This window comes from Ranitomeya variabilis, chromosome 7 (assembly GCF_051348905.1).
Source record: "Ranitomeya variabilis isolate aRanVar5 chromosome 7, aRanVar5.hap1, whole genome shotgun sequence".
NCBI classification, from domain to species: Eukaryota; Metazoa; Chordata; class Amphibia; order Anura; family Dendrobatidae; genus Ranitomeya; species Ranitomeya variabilis.
In genome coordinates, this window is record NC_135238.1 from 46,652,028 (window position 1) to 46,674,168 (window position 22,141).

At 46.6% G+C, this 22,141-nt stretch overlaps 1 protein-coding gene and 1 pseudogene across 1 annotated transcript in view; both read left to right on the top strand.

The window, feature by feature from the left end:
- Window positions 1-14,506, top strand: part of LOC143785860 (piwi-like protein 1) — a 79,573-nt gene extending 65,067 nt beyond the window's left edge. The window contains exons 7-12 of the mRNA XM_077274994.1: window positions 10,631-10,751; window positions 11,580-11,697; window positions 12,402-12,516; window positions 13,262-13,449; window positions 13,545-13,617; window positions 13,698-14,506. Coding sequence (XP_077131109.1) covers window positions 10,631-10,751; window positions 11,580-11,697; window positions 12,402-12,516; window positions 13,262-13,449; window positions 13,545-13,617; window positions 13,698-13,958 — 876 coding nt within the window. The 3' untranslated portion in view covers window positions 13,959-14,506. The remainder of the gene's footprint in view (window positions 1-10,630; window positions 10,752-11,579; window positions 11,698-12,401; window positions 12,517-13,261; window positions 13,450-13,544; window positions 13,618-13,697) is intronic.
- The window catches only part of LOC143786226 (uncharacterized), a 467,324-nt pseudogene that overhangs the window by 110,563 nt on the left and 334,620 nt on the right, over window positions 1-22,141 (top strand).

Genomic DNA, 22,141 nt, shown 5'->3' on the forward strand with positions numbered 1-22,141 from the left:
AAGTGGAGATGGTGGGGTGTCCAGGTGATGTACTTGAGAGGCTACAGGAGTGCTTGCTGCTTTCTTTGCAGCCTGGTCTGCCAGTGCGTTACCCTTTGTCCGTCCATCAGTGCCTTTGGTATGTGCCTTTACCTTTATGATGCCTGCTTGGGTGGGAAACTGTAGTGCATTCATATGTTGCTGGACTGCCTCAGCATGTTTAAAGGGGTGGCCATTTGCTGTCAGGAAAGCTCTGGCTCTCCAGATAGGCCCATAATCGTGTGCAATGCCAAAAGCATACCTGGAATCAGTGTAGATATTTACAGTCTTACCTTCTGCTAGTTTGCACGCTTCTGTAAGCGCCTTGAGCTCTGCTTCTTGTGCAGACATATGAGCTGGCATTGACTCTGCCTTGATTACCTCATGTTCTGAGACCACAGCATATCTGGTACAGTAGCGTTCTTGGTCATCTTGGTGACGGGATCCATCTACAAAAAGCTCAAAATCAGCATTAGAATAGGCACACTAGAGACCAGCCGTTTCCTGAGACATTAATTCTAGACAATCATGTGGTTTGGAAACCTAATCTTGTTCCTCTGGATCCATTCTAGAAAGAAAAAGAGTGTCCTTGCTCATGTCACCTACTCCTCCCCCCTTTGGATCCAGGGGAACTAGGAGAAGAGTAGCGGGGTTCAGGACAGTGCACCTTTTCAAAGTAACATTAGTAGGCATGAGAATAGCACACCAAAGTCGCAGCTGTCCAGCCATGGACATGTGGCTAGGTTGTACCTGGTTAAGGATACTATATACATCGTGTGGGGTGTGGACCATCAGTGGGTAATACAACACAGTCCAAACACAGGAGGAACTTCCTCTTGCCACCGTATCCAGGCGGCCACTGTAATAAGCAACAGGTCTCTGTTTGTCTCCATAAAACTGAATCAGCACACCTGTAGCATGTCCTGCATAGGTGAGCTCTGTCTGCAAGGCAGTCTGCAATACTGTACGGCAGTGCTCGGGTGTCTTGTAATCATATACGGGGCCTGCAGTGTGTAACACTATATCACAGGGCAAATTCCCTCTTTGGGTGGACATAGCGTCTCCTGGATGCAAGGGGCCATAAACGACAAGGTAGGCCTGACACTCTTGGGCTATGGCTGGGCTTCCCTTTTCTAGCTATCTGTTGGGCCAAACAACCTCTATGTGACAGGGTAGAGTTAGCTGGGTTCACTATGGCTCCTACCTGGTGGGTAATTATGTCCCCATACCCTACTGAGAAAAGAACCTGGGATTCCTGAGGTGTGATGTAGTAGCGTGAATGACAGGGGAACCAAACTTCAGATTCCTGGAAAGTCTGGCCTTGTAAGTGTGAAGGTTTCACGGGAAGAGGAGATGTAGGGGCCTTTCCGGGCTGGGGGGTCTGCCATTTACACCGATTAAAACAAACTCTTAATCTGAAAATTGACATAACGAAGCTAGGGAGGGACCATATTATCCAACAGGGAGCCCCCCTGTTGATCTTCAATTTGCTATATATAAGCAGGTAAATCTTTTACCAATCTTTCAATTACTTACAAGTTTTTCTCTAAGACTAAGCACAGGTCTATTTCACTTCCAATTTCATACAGTACTTATTGCTTTAAACATAAATCTCTCAGCGTGTACTAAACCAAGGACAGAGAAAACTTAGAATGCAATACATGGCCCTCCTTCCCTCTAGCCCACAGCACCGAGGGGAGAAATTTCAAGCAGGTCGCGCAGGGATTCACTCACCCCCTCCCATCTAGTAACACGGAGATAAGAAAAATCACTGCATTCCACAGCGCACAAGGGAGAATACAAAAGCCCAGCTCTTTGCCCCCCTTTCTCTAAGTTCGTAGCACAGATGAGGAAAGAGGAGAAATCTCACAGCGGTCCGCTCCCTCCTCCCCTCTCCTACACAGCACTGATACAAGGCTCCGTATCTTCTACACAGTCACAAATTGCAGCAGTTTTCAGACTTAATTTCTACAAAACTTTCCTATGATCCTCCGTGGTCTGGGCGGAGCCCCAAGGACGGCCCGTACACGCACACGCGGCAGGTCTCCACCCAGGTTGGATTCTGCACAACACAAACGGGACACACCTACGCTTCTGGAGAACTCGTCCCGTCGCCATCACAGGGCGGTGGCTGGGACTGCATTTTCATCACCAGTGGCACGGCGGCCATTTTACAATCTGTGGGATCACAGTTCAAAGGCATTTTATAACCAAACACGGGTTCTACATTCTCTGATCCTCCCTCTCCATCAACCACTTTTTATCCTTTGTTCTTTAAGCCTCGCGCAACTCGCAGATAAGCTTCTTGACTGCCTCTTGCCCTCCCGTGACTCTACTATTGTCTTGACTTCAACAGCATCCTCATCTAACTTGTGGGGCACTGACTTCTGCTTTAAGATACGCAACATGACTCACAGAATACTATGGTTTTCTGCAGTAAACCACTAGCAGCGATATCAACACTGTGTTCTATATATATATATAGTACGGAGCCTCACGTTCGACGTACTAGGAAAAGAGCCTCACGCTTAATGTTTCCTGTCTGTCCCTAACCTGAACAACAGTGATTACAGACTATCCTGCCACGATATTCTAAACAGTCGGGAGGCGGTCTCCTAGTGAGAGCCCTCCACAAAAAATATAGGTGGTCCCCTCACGGAACGCCTTAGTTACCTGTCAGCACAGGTGGTCCCCTCTCGGAACGTCTTAGTTACCTGTTGTGTATCCGCTTTTTGGGCTCCCCTGGTGGTTGCTGGTGGTACTGGTGACTTGTTTGCACTTTGCTGCTTCTTTTCACCTGCTTCCATCAGCGTTTGGGAGTTTCCTATTTAGCCTTGCTCTCCAGTCATTTCCTTGCCGGTCATCATTGTAACCAGAGCCTTCGGTTGCATGTTCCTGCTACTAGTCTGCTGATCAGCTAAGTGGACTTTGTCCTTTTGTTTTGTACCTTTTGTCCAGTTTGCAGTTTTTGTAATTCTCTGTAGCTGGAAGCTCTTGCGGGCTGAAATTGCCACTCCTGTGTCATGAGTTGACACAGGAGTCTTAAAGTAATTTCAGGATGGTTTTTGAAAGGGTTTTCAGTTGACCGTGAAGTCCTCTTTTGTATCCTTCTGCTATGTAGTAAGTGGACCTCTCTTTGCTAAATCTACTTTCATACTGTGTATGTCTTTTCCTCTTAATTCACCGTTATTACATGTGGGGGGCTGCTATCATCTTTTGGGGTATTTCCCTAGAGGTAAGCCAGGTCTGTTTCTTCCTCTACCAGGCGTAGTTAGTCCTCCGGCTGGCGCGTGGCATATAGGAAGCCGTAGGTATGCTCCCTGGCTACTGTTAGTTGTGTGGTAGATTTAGCTCACGGTCAACTCGAGTTTCCATCACCCGAGAGCTCGTTCGTTATTTATATGTTTCTTACGTTCCCTTGCCATTGGGAACCATGACAGTTACCTACCTGGACAGGTGGTCCCCTCTCGGAACGCCTTAGTTACCTGTCAGCACAATATCACAGAGGCTGCGTCTCCTATCCCTTTCTCTAAGCTGCCCCACAATCTACAACTAGCTCAATTTATCACTCCACTTCACTACTAGACAATAGTCACGGGTAGGGTGGTTGAACGGAGTACAATGACCGGTGGAGGAGGTGTGGTGTACATGAGGACGCGCCGCATGCGACGTCTCTCAGTTGCTGGTTCAGAGCGTGGCACAGGATCGCATTCGATCTCACCACTCGACCGGTCACTCCCCAGACCCAAGGAGACCACAGACAAACCAATAACGGCTGAAACACTAGCAAGTGTGACACATACAGTGTATATGATCGCCACTTACCGTGTTCAGAGGGTGATCAGTCCTCGACGTCAGCCACTACGGGTATCATCCACAGACATCCAGGCATGGGTCCAGAGGGTCTCGGATCGCTGGCCACGCCCCACGTTGGTCGCGCCAAATTGTCAGGGTCGTAACGACAATATACCGTCATTCACCAGTCATTCCAAATTAAACTATAAGCATGTGGTACCGGGTAAGAATGAGTCAGACAGGTAGCTGGTTCAGTCTCAGTGCATGCTCATGTGACTATATGTGTCAGCCACAGTCATACCAACTGACCTTTATTTTCCAAATACACGGTACTAAAAAGGAATGCAATAGGCGGGGTGTTGTGAATTCGGTGTTTGTGGGCTCCCCCGGTGGTCTGTTGTGGTAGTGCCTCTTATGTGCCTTCCTCCATCTCTGATTACTTGTCGCCACCCTTTAGGGGAGTTTCCTATTTAAGGCTGCTTGGCTGTTAGTCATATGCCGGCCAACAATGTATCAGTAGCATTCTGTTGCATTCTCCTGCCTCAAGTTCCAGTTCAGCTAAGTTGAATTTCGTTTCTCGTTTATGCTATTTTTGTCCAGCTATCTGCAATGTGACTCTTCAGTGCTGGAAGCTCTTGTGGACGGAAATCACCACTCCAGTGGCATGAGTTGTCACTGGAGTTTAAAGTGATTTCTGGATGGTGTTTTTTGAGTAGTGTTTTTTTTAAGTTGACCGTGAAGTAACTCTTTCCTGTCCTTCTGCTATCTAGTAAGCGGACCTCACTGTGCTAAATCTGCTGTTCATCCTACGTATGTCATTTCCTCTGAACTCACCGTCAATATCTGTGGGGGGCTACTATCACCTTTTGGGGTTCATCACTGGAGGTAAGGCAGGCCTGTGTATTCCTCTTATAGGGGTAGTTAGATCTCCGGCTGGCGCGTGGTGTCTAGGGCATCGTAGGTACATCCCCTGGCTACTTCCAGTGTTGTGTCAGGTTCAGGTCACGGTCAACTTTAGTTTCCATCACCCGAGAGCTAGTCCGTTTGTTATTTTTTCCCCCTGCCATTGGGGTATCATAACAGATTGGCCGGCCGGTAAAAAATCTATGTGTAAAATATGCACTAAAGCAGGAAGGAGGAGAAAAGGTTTTTTTTTTTTTCTGTGTTTGAAAGTGCACCCTGGTTGCTCATTGTATTCCTTGCTTAAACTGCAGTCTTCAGCCTTTTTTTTTTCTCCTCTCCTCTTAACCTCTGAATGGCTTGGGTTACACCCATTTGAATCATGGATCCACAGAGTTTAGTTGCAGGTTTGAATAGCCTTGCGACAAAGGTACAGAACTTACAAGATTTTGTTATACGTGCTCCAATATCTGAACCGAAGATTCCTCTGCCTGAATACTTTACCGGAGACAGATCCCGGTTTTTGAGTTTCAGAGAAAATTGTAAATTGTTTTTGTCTCTGAGATCTCACTCTGCTGGTGATCATATACAACAAGTTAAAATTGTTATTTCTCTACTGCGCGGTGACCCACAAAGTTGGGCTTTTGCATTATCGCCAGGGGATCCTGCGTTGTTAAATGTAGATGCGTTTTTCCAGGCTTTGGGGTTGCTTTATGAAGAACCTAATTTGGAGAGTTTGGCTGAGAAAGCCTTGATGGCTCTTTCCCAAGGGCAAGATGAAGCTGAGATATACTGCCAGAAATTCCGTAAATGGTCGGTGCTTACTAGATGGAATGAGTGCGCTTTGGCAGCTAATTTCAGAGAGGGTCTCTCTGATGCCGTGAAGGATGTCATGGTGGGGTTCCCTGTGCCTACAGGTCTGAATGATGCCATGAAATTGGCTATCCAGATTGATCGGCGTTTACGGGAGCGCAAATCTGTGCACCATATGGCGGTGTCTTCTGAGGAAAAATCGGTGCACCATATGGCGGTGTCTTCTGAGGAAAAATCGGTGCACCATATGGCGGTATCTTCTGAGCAAAAACCTGTGCACCATATGGCGGTGTCTTCTGAGAAAAAACCTGTGCACCATTTGGCGGTGACCGCTGAAAAGGCACTAGAGCATATGCAATGCGATCGTGTTTTGTCTAGAGGCGAACGTCAGAATTACAGGCGCAAAAATGGGTTGTGCTTCTACTGTGGAGATCCAGCTCATGTTATATCAGCATGCTCTAAACGTATAAATAAGGTTGATAAAAAGGTTGATAAATCTTTTTCTACAGGTACCTTGCAGTCAAAATTTCTTTTGTCCGTGACATTGATTTGTACCTTATCATCTGTTACTGTGAATGCTTATGTGGATTCTGGCGCCGCTCTGAGTCTCATGGATTGGTCCTTTGCCAAGCGTTGTGGGTTTGATTTGGAGCCGTTGGAAGTTTCTATTCCCCTGAAGGGTATTGATTCTACACCTTTGGCTAGCAATAAACCACAATATTGGACACAAGTGACTATGCGTCTTACCCCAGACCATCAGGAGATTATTCGTTTCCTTGTGTTATACAACCTACATGATGTCTTAGTGCTTGGATTACCATGGTTACAGATTCATAATCCCGTCTTGGACTGGAAATCTATGTCTGTGTTGAGCTGGGGATGTCGGGGTATTCATGGGGATACACCTTTGGTTCCCATTTCTTCATCTACTCCCTCTGAGATCCCAGCATTTCTGTCAGATTTTCATGATGTCTTTCAAGAGCCTAAAATTGATTCTCTCCCTCCTCACAGAGAGTGTGACTGCGCTATTGAATTGATCCCCGGTAGTAAATTTCCTAAGGGTCGCTTGTTTAATTTGTCTGTACCTGAACATACTGCTATGCGGGAGTATATTAGAGAATCTTTGGAAAAGGGTCATATTCGCCCCTCGTTGTCTCCACTAGGGGCAGGATTTTTCTTTGTAGGTAAAAAGGATGGTTCATTGAGACCTTGTATCGACTATCGACTTTTGAATAAGATTACAGTTAAATACCAGTACCCGTTACCTTTACTGACTGATCTGTTTGCTCGCATAAAGGGGGCTAAGTGGTTCACTAAGATCGATCTACGTGGTGCGTATAATTTGGTGCGGATTAAGCAGGGGGATGAGTGGAAGACCGCATTTAATACGCCTGAAGGCCATTTCGAGTATTTGGTAATGCCTTTCGGTCTCGCGAATGCTCCTTCCGTTTTTCAGTCCTTTATGCACGATATTTTCCGTGAATATCTGGATAAGTTTATGATTGTGTATTTGGATGATATTCTTGTTTTTTCGGAGGACTGGGAATCTCATGTTCAACAAGTCAGGAGAGTTTTTCAGGTTTTGCGAGCTAATTCTCTTTTTGTAAAGGGCTCAAAGTGTAGTTTTGGAGTTCAGAGAATTTCCTTTCTGGGATATATTTTTTCCCCTTCATCTATGGAGATGGACCCTGTCAAGGTTCAGGCTATTTGTGATTGGATACAACCTACTTCTTTGAAGAGTCTGCAGAAGTTCTTGGGTTTTGCTAATTTCTATCGCCGATTTATAGCGGGTTTTTCTGCCATTGCTAAACCTTTGACTGACTTGACCAAAAAGGGTGCTGATGTTGCTAATTGGTCCTCTGCGGCTGTGGAGGCCTTTCAGGAGCTTAAGCGCCGCTTTTCTTCCGCTCCTGTGTTGCGCCAGCCTGATGTGTTGCTTCCGTTCCAGGTTGAAGTAGATGCTTCGGAGATCGGAGCAGGTGCAGTTTTGTCGCAGAAAGATCCTGACTGCTCAGTGATGAGACCATGTGCGTTTTTCTCCCGAAAGTTTTCGCCCGCTGAGCGAAATTATGATGTGGGAAATCGGGAACTTCTGGCCATGAAGTGGGCGTTTGAGGAGTGGCGTCATTGGCTTGAGGGTGCTAGACACCAGGTGGTGGTCCTCACTGACCACAAGAATCTAATTTATCTTGAGTCGGCCAGGCGTCTGAATCCTAGACAGGCGCGCTGGTCGTTGTTTTTCTCCCGATTTAACTTTGTGGTATCATATCTGCCTGGGTCTAAGAATGTGAAGGCGGATGCCCTCTCTAGGAGTTTTGAGCCTGACTCGCCGGGTGATTCCGAAACTACCGGCATCCTGAAGGATGGGGTGATATTGTCAGCTGTCTCCCCAGACCTGCGGCGTTCTTTGCAGGAGTTTCAGGTGGATAGGCCTGATCGCTGTCCGCCTGGTAGACTGTTTGTCCCTGATGATTGGACCAGTAGAGTTATCTCGGAGGTTCATTCTTCCGCGTTGACAGGTCATCCTGGAATTTTTGGCACCAGGGATTTGGTGTCTAGGTCCTTCTGGTGGCCTTCTTTGTCTCGAGATGTGCGCATGTTTGTGCAGTCTTGTGATGTTTGTGCTCGGGCCAAGCCCTGCTGTTCTAGGGCTAGTGGGTTGTTGTTGCCCTTGCCTATTCCTAAGAGGCCTTGGACGCACATCTCTATGGACTTTATTTCTGACCTTCCGGTTTCTCGTAGGATGTCTGTCATCTGGGTGATTTGTGACCGTTTTTCCAAAATGGTTCATTTGGTACCTTTGCCCAAATTGCCCTCCTCCTCTGAGTTGGTTCCTCTATTTTTTCAGAATGTGGTGCGTTTGCATGGTATTCCTGAGAATATAGTGTCTGACAGGGGTACTCAGTTTGTGTCTAGATTTTGGCGGACGTTCTGTGCCAGGATGGGCATCGACTTGTCTTTTTCGTCTGCATTCCATCCTCAGACTAATGGCCAGACTGAGCGTACTAATCAGACCTTGGAGACTTACTTGAGGTGTTTTGTGTCCGCTGATCAGGATGATTGGCTTGACTTTTTGCCATTGGCAGAGTTTGCCCTTAACAATCGGGCCAGTTCTGCCACTTTGGTTTCTCCATTTTTTTGTAATTCAGGGTTTCACCCTCGGTTTTCGTCCGGTCAATTGGAGTCTTCGGATTGTCCTGGAGTGGATGCTGTGGTTGATAGGATGCATCGGATTTGGGGACAGGTTGTGGACAATCTGAAGTTGTCCCAGGAGAAGACTCAACAGTTCACTAATCGTCATCGGCGTATTGGTCCTCGTCTCTGTGTTGGGGACCTGGTGTGGCTGTCTTCTCGATTTATTCCTATGAAGGTCTCGTCTCCTAAGTTTAAGCCTCGGTTTATCGGCCCTTATAGGATTCTGGAGGTTCTTAATCCTGTGTCCTTTCGTTTGGACCTCCCAGCATCTTTTACTATCCATAATGTTTTCCATCGGTCATTATTGCGGAGGTATGAGGTACCGGTTGTTCCTTCTGCTGATCCACCTGCTCCTGTGTTGGTTGAGGGTGAATTGGAGTATGTGGTGGAAAAGATCTTGGACTCCCGTGTTTCCAGACGGAAACTTCAGTATCTGGTTAAGTGGAAAGGTTATGGCCAGGAGGATAATTCTTGGGTGACAGCATCCGATGTTCATGCTCCCGATTTGGTTCGTGCATTTCATAGTGCTCATCCAGATCGCCCTGGTGGTTCTGGTGAGGGTTCGGTGCCCCCTCCTTAAGGGGGGGGTACTGTTGTGAATTCGGTGTTTGTGGGCTCCCCCGGTGGTCTGTTGTGGTAGTGCCTCTTATGTGCCTTCCTCCATCTCTGATTACTTGTCGCCACCCTTTAGGGGAGTTTCCTATTTAAGGCTGCTTGGCTGTTAGTCATATGCCGGCCAACAATGTATCAGTAGCATTCTGTTGCATTCTCCTGCCTCAAGTTCCAGTTCAGCTAAGTTGAATTTCGTTTCTTGTTTATGCTATTTTTGTCCAGCTATCTGCAATGTGACTCTTCAGTGCTGGAAGCTCTTGTGGACGGAAATCACCACTCCAGTGGCATGAGTTGTCACTGGAGTTTAAAGTGATTTCTGGATGGTGTTTTTTGAGTAGTGTTTTTTTAAGTTGACCGTGAAGTAACTCTTTCCTGTCCTTCTGCTATCTAGTAAGCGGACCTCACTGTGCTAAATCTGCTGTTCATCCTACGTATGTCATTTCCTCTGAACTCACCGTCAATATCTGTGGGGGGCTACTATCACCTTTTGGGGTTCATCACTGGAGGTAAGGCAGGCCTGTGTATTCCTCTTATAGGGGTAGTTAGATCTCCGGCTGGCGCGTGGTGTCTAGGGCATCGTAGGTACATCCCCTGGCTACTTCCAGTGTTGTGTCAGGTTCAGGTCACGGTCAACTTTAGTTTCCATCACCCGAGAGCTAGTCCGTTTGTTATTTTTTCCCCCTGCCATTGGGGTATCATAACAGCGGGGTTTAAGCAGTATACGTCTAGTGCTCAGTCCTTCTGATTCGTCGGACGTCTCCTGGTGGATTCCTCCTCTTGTTTCGATTTCAGAAGAAATGAAACTTTAACCTTTCAGATTCTAAACTGAAGTGAAGAATGAACACTGGCAGCCATCTTTAATACAGTTACATTTGCATTAGCAAGGGAAAACTTATTGTTTCACAGTATAAAATATATAAAAGTACAAAAGGTATATAAGAAAATATATTTTCACCTTGACAAGGGCACCTGCTGACCTCCCATTCCCACCCCTCCTCCCCCTGTCTCCACAGAAGGCTCAGAAATATTTTCCGGTAAACGCCCAAAATCATCTTCTCTTTGATTCGGCTCAAATATCCCCACTACATCTTGCAAGGAGCTGTGCTGTCCTGGCTGGGTGCACAGTTGCAACAGGAGCTGAAAATGAAGCGATAGAGCGAGTTTTTTAATTTTTTTTTTTTTTTTTTAAAGAATTTTGCTTATGGGTGATCTCCTTTTATTATTTGCTGGTAACTTGGACAAAGCTCTGATAACTGAGACGTTCATCATCCTGCTGTTTATTTTGCATCGCCCTCAGCAATACAATGAACAAGTGGAGGACATGAGCCAGCCGCTAATCGTGAACATCCCCCGGAGGCCCAAGCCGGGAGCCGAAAACGGAGCCATCGTACTGGTGCCAGAGTTATGTAACCTAACAGGTGAGCGCAGTCCCCGGCGGGTTACTAGCAGAGCTCGCTGACTACGCCACAGTTATCTCTGTGATTGTAAATGGTGGCTAAATAGCTATAGGGCTGGATTTGTGTCCAACATTCTTGGTCCAAGTGCTGACTGTTCTGTCTGCACTGGCCGTGGGCTTCCGGTCTTGGCCTCAGCTGAACGTAGACACATATAAGGTCTGGACATCGCAGGGTGTGCACCGACCAATAGTGTCATAGGTGTGAGAACAGCCTAAAGTAAAGCTCAAGAAGGTGATGGGAACGGTCGCAAATGCAATATTAATGCCTTCCCACAAATAGACGTCCTGGGAAGGGTCTTCACATGAGGAGGCAATGAGGAGCTGTGCTAGATTATATAGCCAGCATCTGTCTCTGACAGTCGTGGCCGTCCTGTTTGAGTTCCTGTTGTTGCTGTTAACCATTTAAATGCTGCTGTCAATCTCCGATAGCAGCATTAAACGGTGCGCATGCTCGTCCTCGATCCCTTTAGGTTCCTGCCGTGGAATTTTCACAATATGCTGCAGTACTGTGGTGTAGCACAAATGATTGGATGTTGAAGTCCCCGAATAAACTTCAAAATAATGTAGAAAATTAAAGGAAATAATAGAAATATATAAAGAATAAAAAATATTTTACCGTTTAAAAAAAAAAAAAAATTGATCTGCCCTGTCTGCTGTATGGCTGGTGTCTTGCAGATCGCTAGGGATCCCCTTCTGAAATGCGCCGGTCCCAGTAATGCCCCCCATGGCTCCTCACCAGGAGGCAGCTGCTCGTATTCTCATCTCTTACCGTTTCATCTTTATAACACAGGTCTGACCGACAGAATGAGAAACGACTTCAACGTCATGAAAGACCTGGCCGTTCACACTCGCTTACCACCAGACCAGAGGGAGCGACAAGTTGGGAAGTTCCTGAATTACATACACAAGTAAGTAGCCACGGTGGCTGGTAAGGGCCGTCTGCCTCTGACATGGGCCTTCTTTTGGGCAAGGTGAGTTTGGTTAGAAGCCATGTCTTGAGTTTGCTGTGATTTCAAAACTGGTTCCCCATCGAGGCTGTGAGTGCCTCAGTCATACCGAACAGTACGGAGGCTCCTGATAGCGGCCTCAGCTGTCAGTATGATTGGCGCATGACCGAACAGCTCACATAAGCTGGAATTTCTGAGATGTTGACCCTTCAGCCTGATTACAGCAGTAGATCGGAGACATTCCTCTATTGCTTTGCTCGCTACTTGACTACAAACACGAGGGATACCTTGCGTGATGAGATAAAAATAAGACCGCATAACAAGAGATGTCTGACCTCAGTTTGATGCTTACGTAACCCAATACACGTTTCGCCGTTGCTTCTTCCGGGGAACCACACCTCCAGAAGAAGCAGCGGCGAAACACATTCTGAGATGGTAAAGCCGTATACTGAGGTAAGGCAGCTCTTGTGGTCCCTATAGCTGCTGGATAGTCTCATCTGGATCCAATAGACGTAATGGCCACTTCTCCATTCCTGACAGTGGGGTCCTGTTCTAAAGATAGACACAGTGCCAATAGAGCACCAGCAAGACATTTATTGGGCTCCTTCCTTTCACCACCCAGTAGTGATGAATCCGGGGATTGTATATTTTTCTCCTGTCTTTAGGGACGAGAGCGTTCAGAAAGAGCTACGTGACTGGGGGCTGAATTTCGATACCGAACTCCTACAGTTCGAAGGGAGAATCGCACCTCCGGAAAAAATCCTGCAAAAAGACAGATCTGTGAGTATTTAGGTTGAGAGTGAACGCACCACAACACCTTCACATTCCCCCTAAACTATTTATTTATTTACCATATATTTTTTTTATTTTATTTTCATTTTCATAGGAGGGCTTGTATTTTGCAGGATGAGATGTAGTTTTGAAGGATAAAAATTAAATTACACTGAACGTGAATACAAGGAAAAAGGGTATAATTTCTACAGTGTCCGCAGTGTTATACAATGGCCTGGAAACAATTCTGCAGGTCCGTTCTTGTAAGGAAAATATAACACTAAGTGGTTTGGGGTTTGTTTGTTTTTTTAGACTTTTTCACCTTTTCTATTTTGTCTTTTATATTGATCCGAGTGATGACTTGATTTTTTTTTTTGCCCAATTAGCTGTGATATAAAATGCACGTTACATTTCAGGAGGCCTTTGTTTGAAATATTCAGTAGTTTTTTTGGGGGGTTTGGATAATATTCCAGGGCCCAATAGTGCTTTGTGGGGTCTTCTTGAGCTGCAGCCTGGATTCTTTCCTTCTTTTGACTCATTTTGCTCCTCTTTCAGAGGCTGTTTGGGAGTCCGACACAGACTGCCCCTGGCCATGCCTTCCCCACCAGCTTTCTTGTCTCAAAGCCAGGTTGACTCTTGGTTGCCCACTACTTTGCACAGACCTGGCATGTAACTCAGGCTGCTGAGAATCCGGGTGACAACATCCCGGAGATCCTGCACTGAGATGTAATTTGTGATTTCGGATTATTTGCAGGCAGAATATAATCCACAGTTTGCTGACTGGTCGCGAGAGTTGAGGGGTGCCGTCCTGATCAGCCCCCGAGATCTGAATAATTGGCTGCTCTTTTACACCCGGAGAAATTACGATGCGGCGAACGCTCTTCTGCAGAACTTGTTCAAGATCACACAGCAAATGCGCATCAAGATGAACCGGGCGGTTCTGTGAGGCTCGGGGGGGCTCTGCCGGGGGGGGGCTCAGCCGAGGGGCTCGCACAGTGCGGGTCTTACACCATACGTTTTGTTTGTCTTTTCTAAAGGGTTGAAGTCGAGGACACGGTGGGAGGATATTTACAGGCCTTCCAGCAGAACATTACAGACCACACCGAGATGGTGGGTAGCTATTGGACTGGGTGGAAACGTGACCAGCAAGAATGTCTGAAATGTCGCCATGATCTGTCTCTGCTCTCCAGGTGGTCTGTATCCTGTCCAGCATTAATAAGATGAAGTACGACGCCATCAAGAAGCACCTGTGCGTGGACTTCCCCATCCCCAGCCAGTGCGTCGTTGCCAGGACCTTGAGCAAACCCCAGACTGTCCTCTCCGTCTGCACCAAAATCGCCTGTTGTGAATTTGGATTCTGGGCTCCCCCGGTGGCTACTGGTGGAATTGAACTTGTGTCATCATCTGCTCTGTTCACCTGTTCCCATCATGATGTGGGAGTCGCTATATAACCATGCTTCTCTGTTAGTCTGATGCCGGTCAACAATGTTATCAGAAGCCTTCTGTGCATGTTCCTGCTCCTAGACAACTCCTAGATAAGTTGGACTTTCGTCCATGTTTGTTTTTGTATTTTTGGTTCCAGTTCACAGCTGTAGTTTCGTTACTGTGTCTGGAAAGCTCTTGTGATACAGAAATTGCCACTCTGGTGTTATGAGTTAATGCCAGAGTCTTAAAGGAATTTCTGGATGGTATTTTGATAGGGTTTTTCAGCTGACCATGAAAGTGTCCCTTCTGTCCTTCAACTATCTAGTAAGCGGACCTCAAATTTGCTAAACCTATTTTCATGCTACGTTTGTTGTTTCATCTTGATTCACCGCCAATATATGTGGGGGTCTTCTGTCTGCCTGTCGGGGAATTTCTCTAGAGGTGAGCAAGGACTGTATTTTCCTCTGCTTAGACTATTTAGTTCTCCGGCTGGCGCTGGGCATCTAGCGATCAACGTAGGCATGCTACCTGGCCACTTCTAGTTGTGTGATAGGTTTAGTTCATGGTCAGTTTAGTTCCCATCATCCAAGAGCTAGTTCTGATATATGCTGGGCTATGTCTCTTGCCATTGAGACCATGACAGTTTGACCGGCCCACTAAAGGGTTAAATCCTTGGCTGAGAAAGGAGAGAAAAGAGAAGCTGCTGAAATTTTTTTTTTTTTTTTTTTTCCTCTAGCTCTGAGTGTGCTCATAATTGAACCACCTGCCAGTCTGTCTATACTACAGCTTTCCTTTCTTTCTCTCCTTCTAAACCTTGAATGGCTCTGTGTTCATTTGTGTAAAATGGATCTTCAGGGTGTAGCTGCAGGTTTGAGTAATCTCGCCACGAAGGTACAAAATTTGCAAGATTTTGTTATTCATGCACCTATGTCTGAGCCGAGAGTTCCTTTGCCGGAATTTTTCTCGGGAAATAGATCTGGTTTTCAGAATTTTAGAAATAATTGCAAATTGTTTTTGTCCCTGAAGTCTCGCTCTGCCGGAGACCCTGCTCAGCAGGTCAGGATTGTTATTTCCTTGCTCCGGGGCGACCCTCAAGATTGGGCTTTTTCATTGAAGCCAGGGATCCTGCGTTGCTCAATGTGGATGCGTTTTTTCTGGCCTTGGGGTTGCTTTATGAGGAACCTCATTTGGAGCTTCAGGCAGAAAAAACTTTGATGTCCCTGTTTCAGGGGCAAGATGAAGCAGAAATATACTGCCAAAGATTCCGTAAATGGTCTGTGCTTACTCAGTGGAATGAGTGCGCCCTGGCGGCGACTTTCAGAGAGGGCCTCTCTGATGCCATTAAGGATGTTATGGTGGGGTTCCCTGTGCCTGCGGGTCTGAATGAGTCCATGACAATGGCTATTCAGATCGATAGGCGTCTACGGGAGCGCAAACCTGTGCACCATTTGGCGGTGTCCACTGAGAAGACGTCAGAAAGTATGCAGTGTGATAGAATTCTGTCCAGAAGCGAGCGGCAGAATTTTAGACGGAAAAATGGGTTGTGTTTCTATTGTGGTGATTCTACTCATGTTATATCAGCATGCTCTAAGCGCACTAAGAAGCTTGACAAGTCTGTTTCCATTGGCACTTTACAGTCTAAGTTCATTCTATCTGTGACCCTGATTTGCTCTTTGTCATCCATGACAGCGGACGCCTATGTCGACTCTGGCGCCGCTTTGAGTCTTATGGATTGGTCCTTTGCCAAACGCTGTGGGTATGATTTAGAGCCTTTGGAAACTCCTATTCCTCTGAAGGGGATTGACTCCACCCCATTGGCTAGTAATAAACCACAATACTGGACACAAGTAACTATGCGGATTAATCCGGATCATCAGGAGATTATTCGCTTTCTGGTGCTGTATAATCTACATGATGTTTTGGTGCTGGGATTGCCATGGCTGCAATCTCATAACCCAGTCCTCGACTGGAGAGCTATGTCTGTAAAAAGCTGGGGATGTAAGGGGACTCATGGGGACGCACCTTTGGTTTCCATTTCATCATCTATTCCCTCTGAAATTCCTGAGTTCTTGTCTGACTATCCTGACGTCTTTGAAGAACCCAAGCTGGGTTCATTACCTCCGCACCGCGAGTGCGATTGTGCTATAGATTTAATCCCGGGTAGTAAATACCCTAAGGGTCGGTTATTTAATCTGTCTGTGCCTGAACATGCTGCTATGCGAGAATATATAAAGGAGTCCTTGGAAAAGGGACATATTCGTCCGTCGTCATCTCCCTTGGGAGCCGGGTTTTTCTTTGTGTCTAAAAAAGATGGTTCTTTGAGGCCATGTATTGATTATCGGCTTTTGAATAAAATCACGGTCAAATATCAATACCCGTTGCCGCTGCTGACTGATTTGTTTGCTCGCATAAAGGGGGCCAAGTGGTTCTCTAAGATTGATCTCCGTGGGGCGTATAATTTGGTGCAAATTAAGCAGGGGGATGAGTGGAAAACCGCATTTAATACGCCCGAGGGCCACTTTGAGTATTTGGTGATGCCTTTTGGTCTTTCTAATGCCCCTTCAGTCTTCCAATCCTTTATGCATGACATTTTCCGCAATTATTTGGATAAATTTATGATTGTGTATCTGGATGATATTCTGATTTTTTCGGATGACTGGGACTCTCATGTCCAGCAGGTCAGGAGGGTTTTTCAGGTTTTGCGGTCTAATTCTTTGTGTGTGAAGGGTTCTAAGTGCCTTTTTGGGGTTCAAAAGATTTCCTTCTTGGGATATATTTTTTCCCCCTCTTCCATTGAGATGGATCCTGTCAAGGTTCAGGCTATTTGTGATTGGACGCAGCCCTCTTCTCTTAAGAGTCTTCAGAAATTTTTGGGCTTTGCTAACTTTTATCGCCGATTTATTGCTGGTTTTTCGGATGTTGTTAAGCCATTGACCGATTTGACTAAGAAGGGTGCTGATGTTGCTGATTGGTCCCCTGATGCTGTGGAGGCCTTTCAGGAGCTTAAGCGCCGTTTTTCTTCTGCCCCTGTGTTGCGTCAGCCTGATGTTGCTCTGCCTTTTCAGGTTGAGGTTGACGCTTCTGAGATCGGAGCTGGGGCAGTGTTGTCGCAGAAAAGTTCCGACTGCTCCGTGATGAGGCCTTGTGCTTTTTTCTCCCGTAAATTTTTGCCCGCTGAGCGGAATTATGATGTTGGTAATCGGGAGCTTTTGGCCATGAAGTGGGCTTTTGAAGAGTGGCGCCACTGGCTTGAGGGGGCTAGACATCAAGTGGTGGTATTGACTGACCACAAAAATCTAATTTATCTTGAATCCGCCAGGCGCCTGAATCCTAGACAGGCGCGCTGGTCGTTGTTTTTCTCTCGGTTTGATTTTGTGGTGTCATACCTACCGGGCTCTAAGAATGTTAAAGCGGATGCCCTTTCTAGGAGTTTTGAGCCTGACTCGCCTGGTGACTCTGAGCCCACAGGTATCCTTAAAGATGGAGTGATTTTGTCAGCCGTTTCTCCAGACCTGCGGCGGGCCTTGCAGGAGTTTCAGGCGGATAGACCGGATCGTTGCCCACCTGGTAGACTGTTTGTTCCTGATGATTGGACCAGCAGAGTCATCTCTGAGGTTCATTCTTCTGCGTTGGCAGGTCATCCTGGAATCTTTGGTACCAGGGATTTGGTGGCAAGGTCCTTCTGGTGGCCTTCCCTGTCACGAGATGTGCGAGGCTTTGTGCAGTCTTGTGACGTTTGTGCTCGGGCCAAGCCTTGTTGTTCTCGGGCTAGTGGTTTGTTATTGCCCTTGCCTATTCCTAAGAGGCCTTGGACGCACATCTCGATGGATTTTATCTCGGATCTGCCTGTTTCTCAGAAGATGTCTGTCATCTGGGTAGTGTGTGACCGTTTCTCTAAGATGGTCCATTTGGTTCCCTTGCCCAAGTTGCCTTCTTCTTCCGAGTTGGTTCCTCTGTTTTTTCAAAATGTTGTTCGTTTACATGGTATTCCTGAGAATATCGTTTCTGACAGAGGAACCCAATTTGTGTCTAGATTTTGGCGGGCATTCTGTGCTAGGATGGGCATAGATTTGTCTTTTTCGTCTGCTTTCCATCCTCAGACTAATGGCCAGACCGAGCGGACTAATCAGACCCTGGAGACATATCTGAGATGTTTTGTGTCTGCGGATCAGGATGATTGGGTTGCTTTTTTGCCTTTGGCGGAGTTCGCCCTCAATAATCGGGCCAGCTCTGCCACTTTGGTGTCCCCGTTTTTCTGCAATTCGGGGTTTCATCCGCGATTTTCCTCCGGTCAGGTGGAATCTTCGGATTGTCCTGGTGTGGATGCTGTGGTGGAGAGATTGCATCAGATTTGGGGGCAGGTGATGGACAATTTGAAGTTGTCCCAGGAGAAGACTCAGCTTTTTGCCAACCGCCGTCGTCGTGTTGGTCCTCGGCTTGGTGTTGGGGATTTGGTGTGGTTGTCTTCTCGTTTTGTCCCTATGAGGGTCTCTTCTCCTAAGTTTAAGCCTCGGTTTATCGGCCCGTACAAGATATTGGAGATTCTTAACCCTGTGTCCTTCCGTTTGGACCTCCCTGCATCTTTTTCTATTCATAATGTTTTTCATCGGTCATTATTGCGCAGGTATGAGGTACCTATTGTGCCTTCCGTTGAGCCTCCTGCTCCGGTGTTGGTTGAGGGTGAGTTGGAGTACGTTGTGGAAAAAATCTTGGACTCCCGTGTTTCCAGACGGAGACTCCAGTATCTGGTCAAGTGGAAGGGATACGGCCAGGAGGATAATTCTTGGGTGACTGCCTCTGATGTTCATGCCTCTGATCTTGTTCGTGCCTTTCATAGGGCTCATCCTGATCGCCCTGGTGGGTCTGGTGAGGGTTCGGTGCCCCCTCCTTGAGGGGGGGGTACTGTTGTGAATTTGGATTCTGGGCTCCCCCGGTGGCTACTGGTGGAATTGAACTTGTGTCATCATCTGCTCTGTTCACCTGTTCCCATCATGATGTGGGAGTCGCTATATAACCATGCTTCTCTGTTAGTCTGATGCCGGTCAACAATGTTATCAGAAGCCTTCTGTGCATGTTCCTGCTCCTAGACAACTCCTAGATAAGTTGGACTTTCGTCCATGTTTGTTTTTGTATTTTTGGTTCCAGTTCACAGCTGTAGTTTCGTTACTGTGTCTGGAAAGCTCTTGTGATACAGAAATTGCCACTCTGGTGTTATGAGTTAATGCCAGAGTCTTAAAGGAATTTCTGGATGGTATTTTGATAGGGTTTTTCAGCTGACCATGAAAGTGTCCCTTCTGTCCTTCAACTATCTAGTAAGCGGACCTCAAATTTGCTAAACCTATTTTCATGCTACGTTTGTTGTTTCATCTTGATTCACCGCCAATATATGTGGGGGTCTTCTGTCTGCCTGTCGGGGAATTTCTCTAGAGGTGAGCAAGGACTGTATTTTCCTCTGCTTAGACTATTTAGTTCTCCGGCTGGCGCTGGGCATCTAGCGATCAACGTAGGCATGCTACCTGGCCACTTCTAGTTGTGTGATAGGTTTAGTTCATGGTCAGTTTAGTTCCCATCATCCAAGAGCTAGTTCTGATATGCTGGGCTATGTCTCTTGCCATTGAGACCATGACAATCGCCTTACAGATGAACTGCAAGTTAGGAGGAGAGCTGTGGACAGTGGAGATGCCGGTACGTGTGTCCTTACACCTATACATGGCGAGAGGCTCGTCTCTCCCCCATGTGGCGAGGAGCAGTGAAACTTGACCCCTCCATGTGGCAATACCCATAATCCATGCACAGTAAAATCCAGTTGTCACCTATCCCTTCTCCGTGGTGTTGTTGAGGGAGGATCTGGAGTGACCCTTCATGGTTGACTCAGTGATTTTCAAATTGATCCACAGGGTGTTGCCGGCAACTGAGAATGACCAGATGGAGACATGTCTCTGTTTGGGGGGATCAATGTCAAATCCCAAGTTATACTTCAACCAATCAACATAAGAACACGCTCACAGTTTTCTTAACCTATAACGCTTCTTTCACACTAACGTCGGTACTGGTCTGTCGCTAAGCGTCGGCCGACGCACATTGTGAAAATTTGTCACGACGTGGGCAGCGGATGCAGTTTTTCAACGCATCCGCTGCCTATTCTAAAGTCTGGGGAGGAGGGGGCGGAGTTCCGGCTGCACATGCGCGGTAGGAAATGGCGGATCCGACGTAAGAAAAAATGTTACATTGAACATTTTTTTCGTGCCGACGATCCGCCAAAACACGACGCATCCAGTGTGCGACGGATGGCCAGCCGTCGGCAATACAAGTCTATGGGCAAAAAATGCATCCTGCGGGCACATTTGCAGGATCCGTTTTTTCCCCAAAACGACGCATTGCGAAGGACGTCACACAACGCAAGCGTGAAAGTAGCCTAAGAATGCAGGAACAGCCTGTACGTCAAGGTCTCGTAGAAGAATACACCTTCACTCTCGTGCTCTTGTTCAAACTAGAACAATCAAGGTCTCATAACAACTATGAACTTTAGCCTAGTAACAGAATTTATCTCAAAACAGCAAAATGGAGTCGAAAAGCACAAAATGAAGCCTGCTTTAATTTTGATCTTGGTTTAACCCTTCACATTCCCCCCCCCCCCCCTAGATAAATTTTGTTAACTAATATGCAGCATCAGAGGTACTATCCCAACCTATAAGCTTGAGGGGTACGGTCTTCACATGACCGGTGCCATGTTACCAGCCATGGCTGTTGCGGCGCACCCGTCCCCCCTGTATGCTACAATTTACGGATAACAATTTTTGATGACGGTGGAGGAGGTCTTTTGAAGATAGCCATACGCTTGGCTTCAGCATCTTCATCAGGTAACTTTGTGAAATTGGTGTAGAGAAGAGCAGGGGTGGCAACGCTTTTGGTATCATTAGTTGTTCTAGTGCAGAATTTCCTAATACATACAGAAATACACCAAAGAACAAAGCTTAGTATTACATACATAACAAGGATAAAGGCAGCGGTGTGTAACAAACTTTGCAAGATTCCAGCTATCCAGCCCCTAAGTCCCTTAAACCAATTGGCTGGATTAAGAAAGGAGAAGGTGTCTGCCCACCAACTGTCCTTATTACGGTCATTGTCTTTATCATATTGATCTCTGAGTCTTTGAATGTCTTCTAACTTTAACTTCATAGTGCTATTGGGATCTGTATGATGACCGCAAGCGGGTCCAATAACCAGACACATACCACCCTGTGCTGCTGTTAAGTAATCCAGTACTACAGTATGTTGATTAGTGACTATGATGAGTTGGTTTTGGACAGCAACAGTAGTATTAAGTATTATGCCCTTTATCTGCCACTAGTCTGTTTGACCAGCTTGCAGTGCGATGCATGGATCCACGTCGGTCTCCCTTCCAGCTTTACTGACATAGGAGTAATGAGGAGGACTTGGTAGGGACCGTCATACAAGGGTTCCAGTCCGTGTTTTCTGACATGCCTTTTCACGACCACAAAATCACCAGGCTTCAAGTTATAACAAATATCGGTTTCTGCTGAATCTGGAAGGGAAGAAGAAACTAGAGCATGGGTGTTAGCAAGATTTTTACTAAGCTGAATAACATATTGAACAGTACGGTCAGTTTCTTCTGATAACTGCTGAGACTGGAAATTTGCAACAGAGGACCTAGCACCAAACAGTATCTCATATGGGGACAGGCCATGTTTTGCCTTAGGGGTAGTACGAATGTGGTACAGTACAATGGGTTGGAGCTCTGGCCATGGAGCCGTAGTCTCCTGCATCATTTTGGTCAATTGTCCCTCCAGTGTGCCGTTCAGCCTCTCAACTTTCCCACTGGATTGTGGATGGTGCGGAGTATGGAGGGCTTCAGTGGATCCAAGCATTGTCAGAACCTCCTGATACACATGAGAAGAAAAGGCCGGGCCTTGGTCACTTTCAACGACTTCTTGAACACTATATCTGTATATAACTTCCATCACCAGTTTCTTTGCTGTAGTTTTTGCAGTCATGTTGGTAACGGAATGCTTCCGGCCAACTGGAGAACATGTAGACAACCACCAGACAATATTCATACCTTCCAGACTTAGACAACGTGATGTGGTCCACCTGGAGCCTTTGGAAAGGATAGTCGGGCTTAGCAAGATGCTTCGGGGGTACACGTTGAAGTTGACCAGGATTGCAGGTCTCACAGATATTACATACA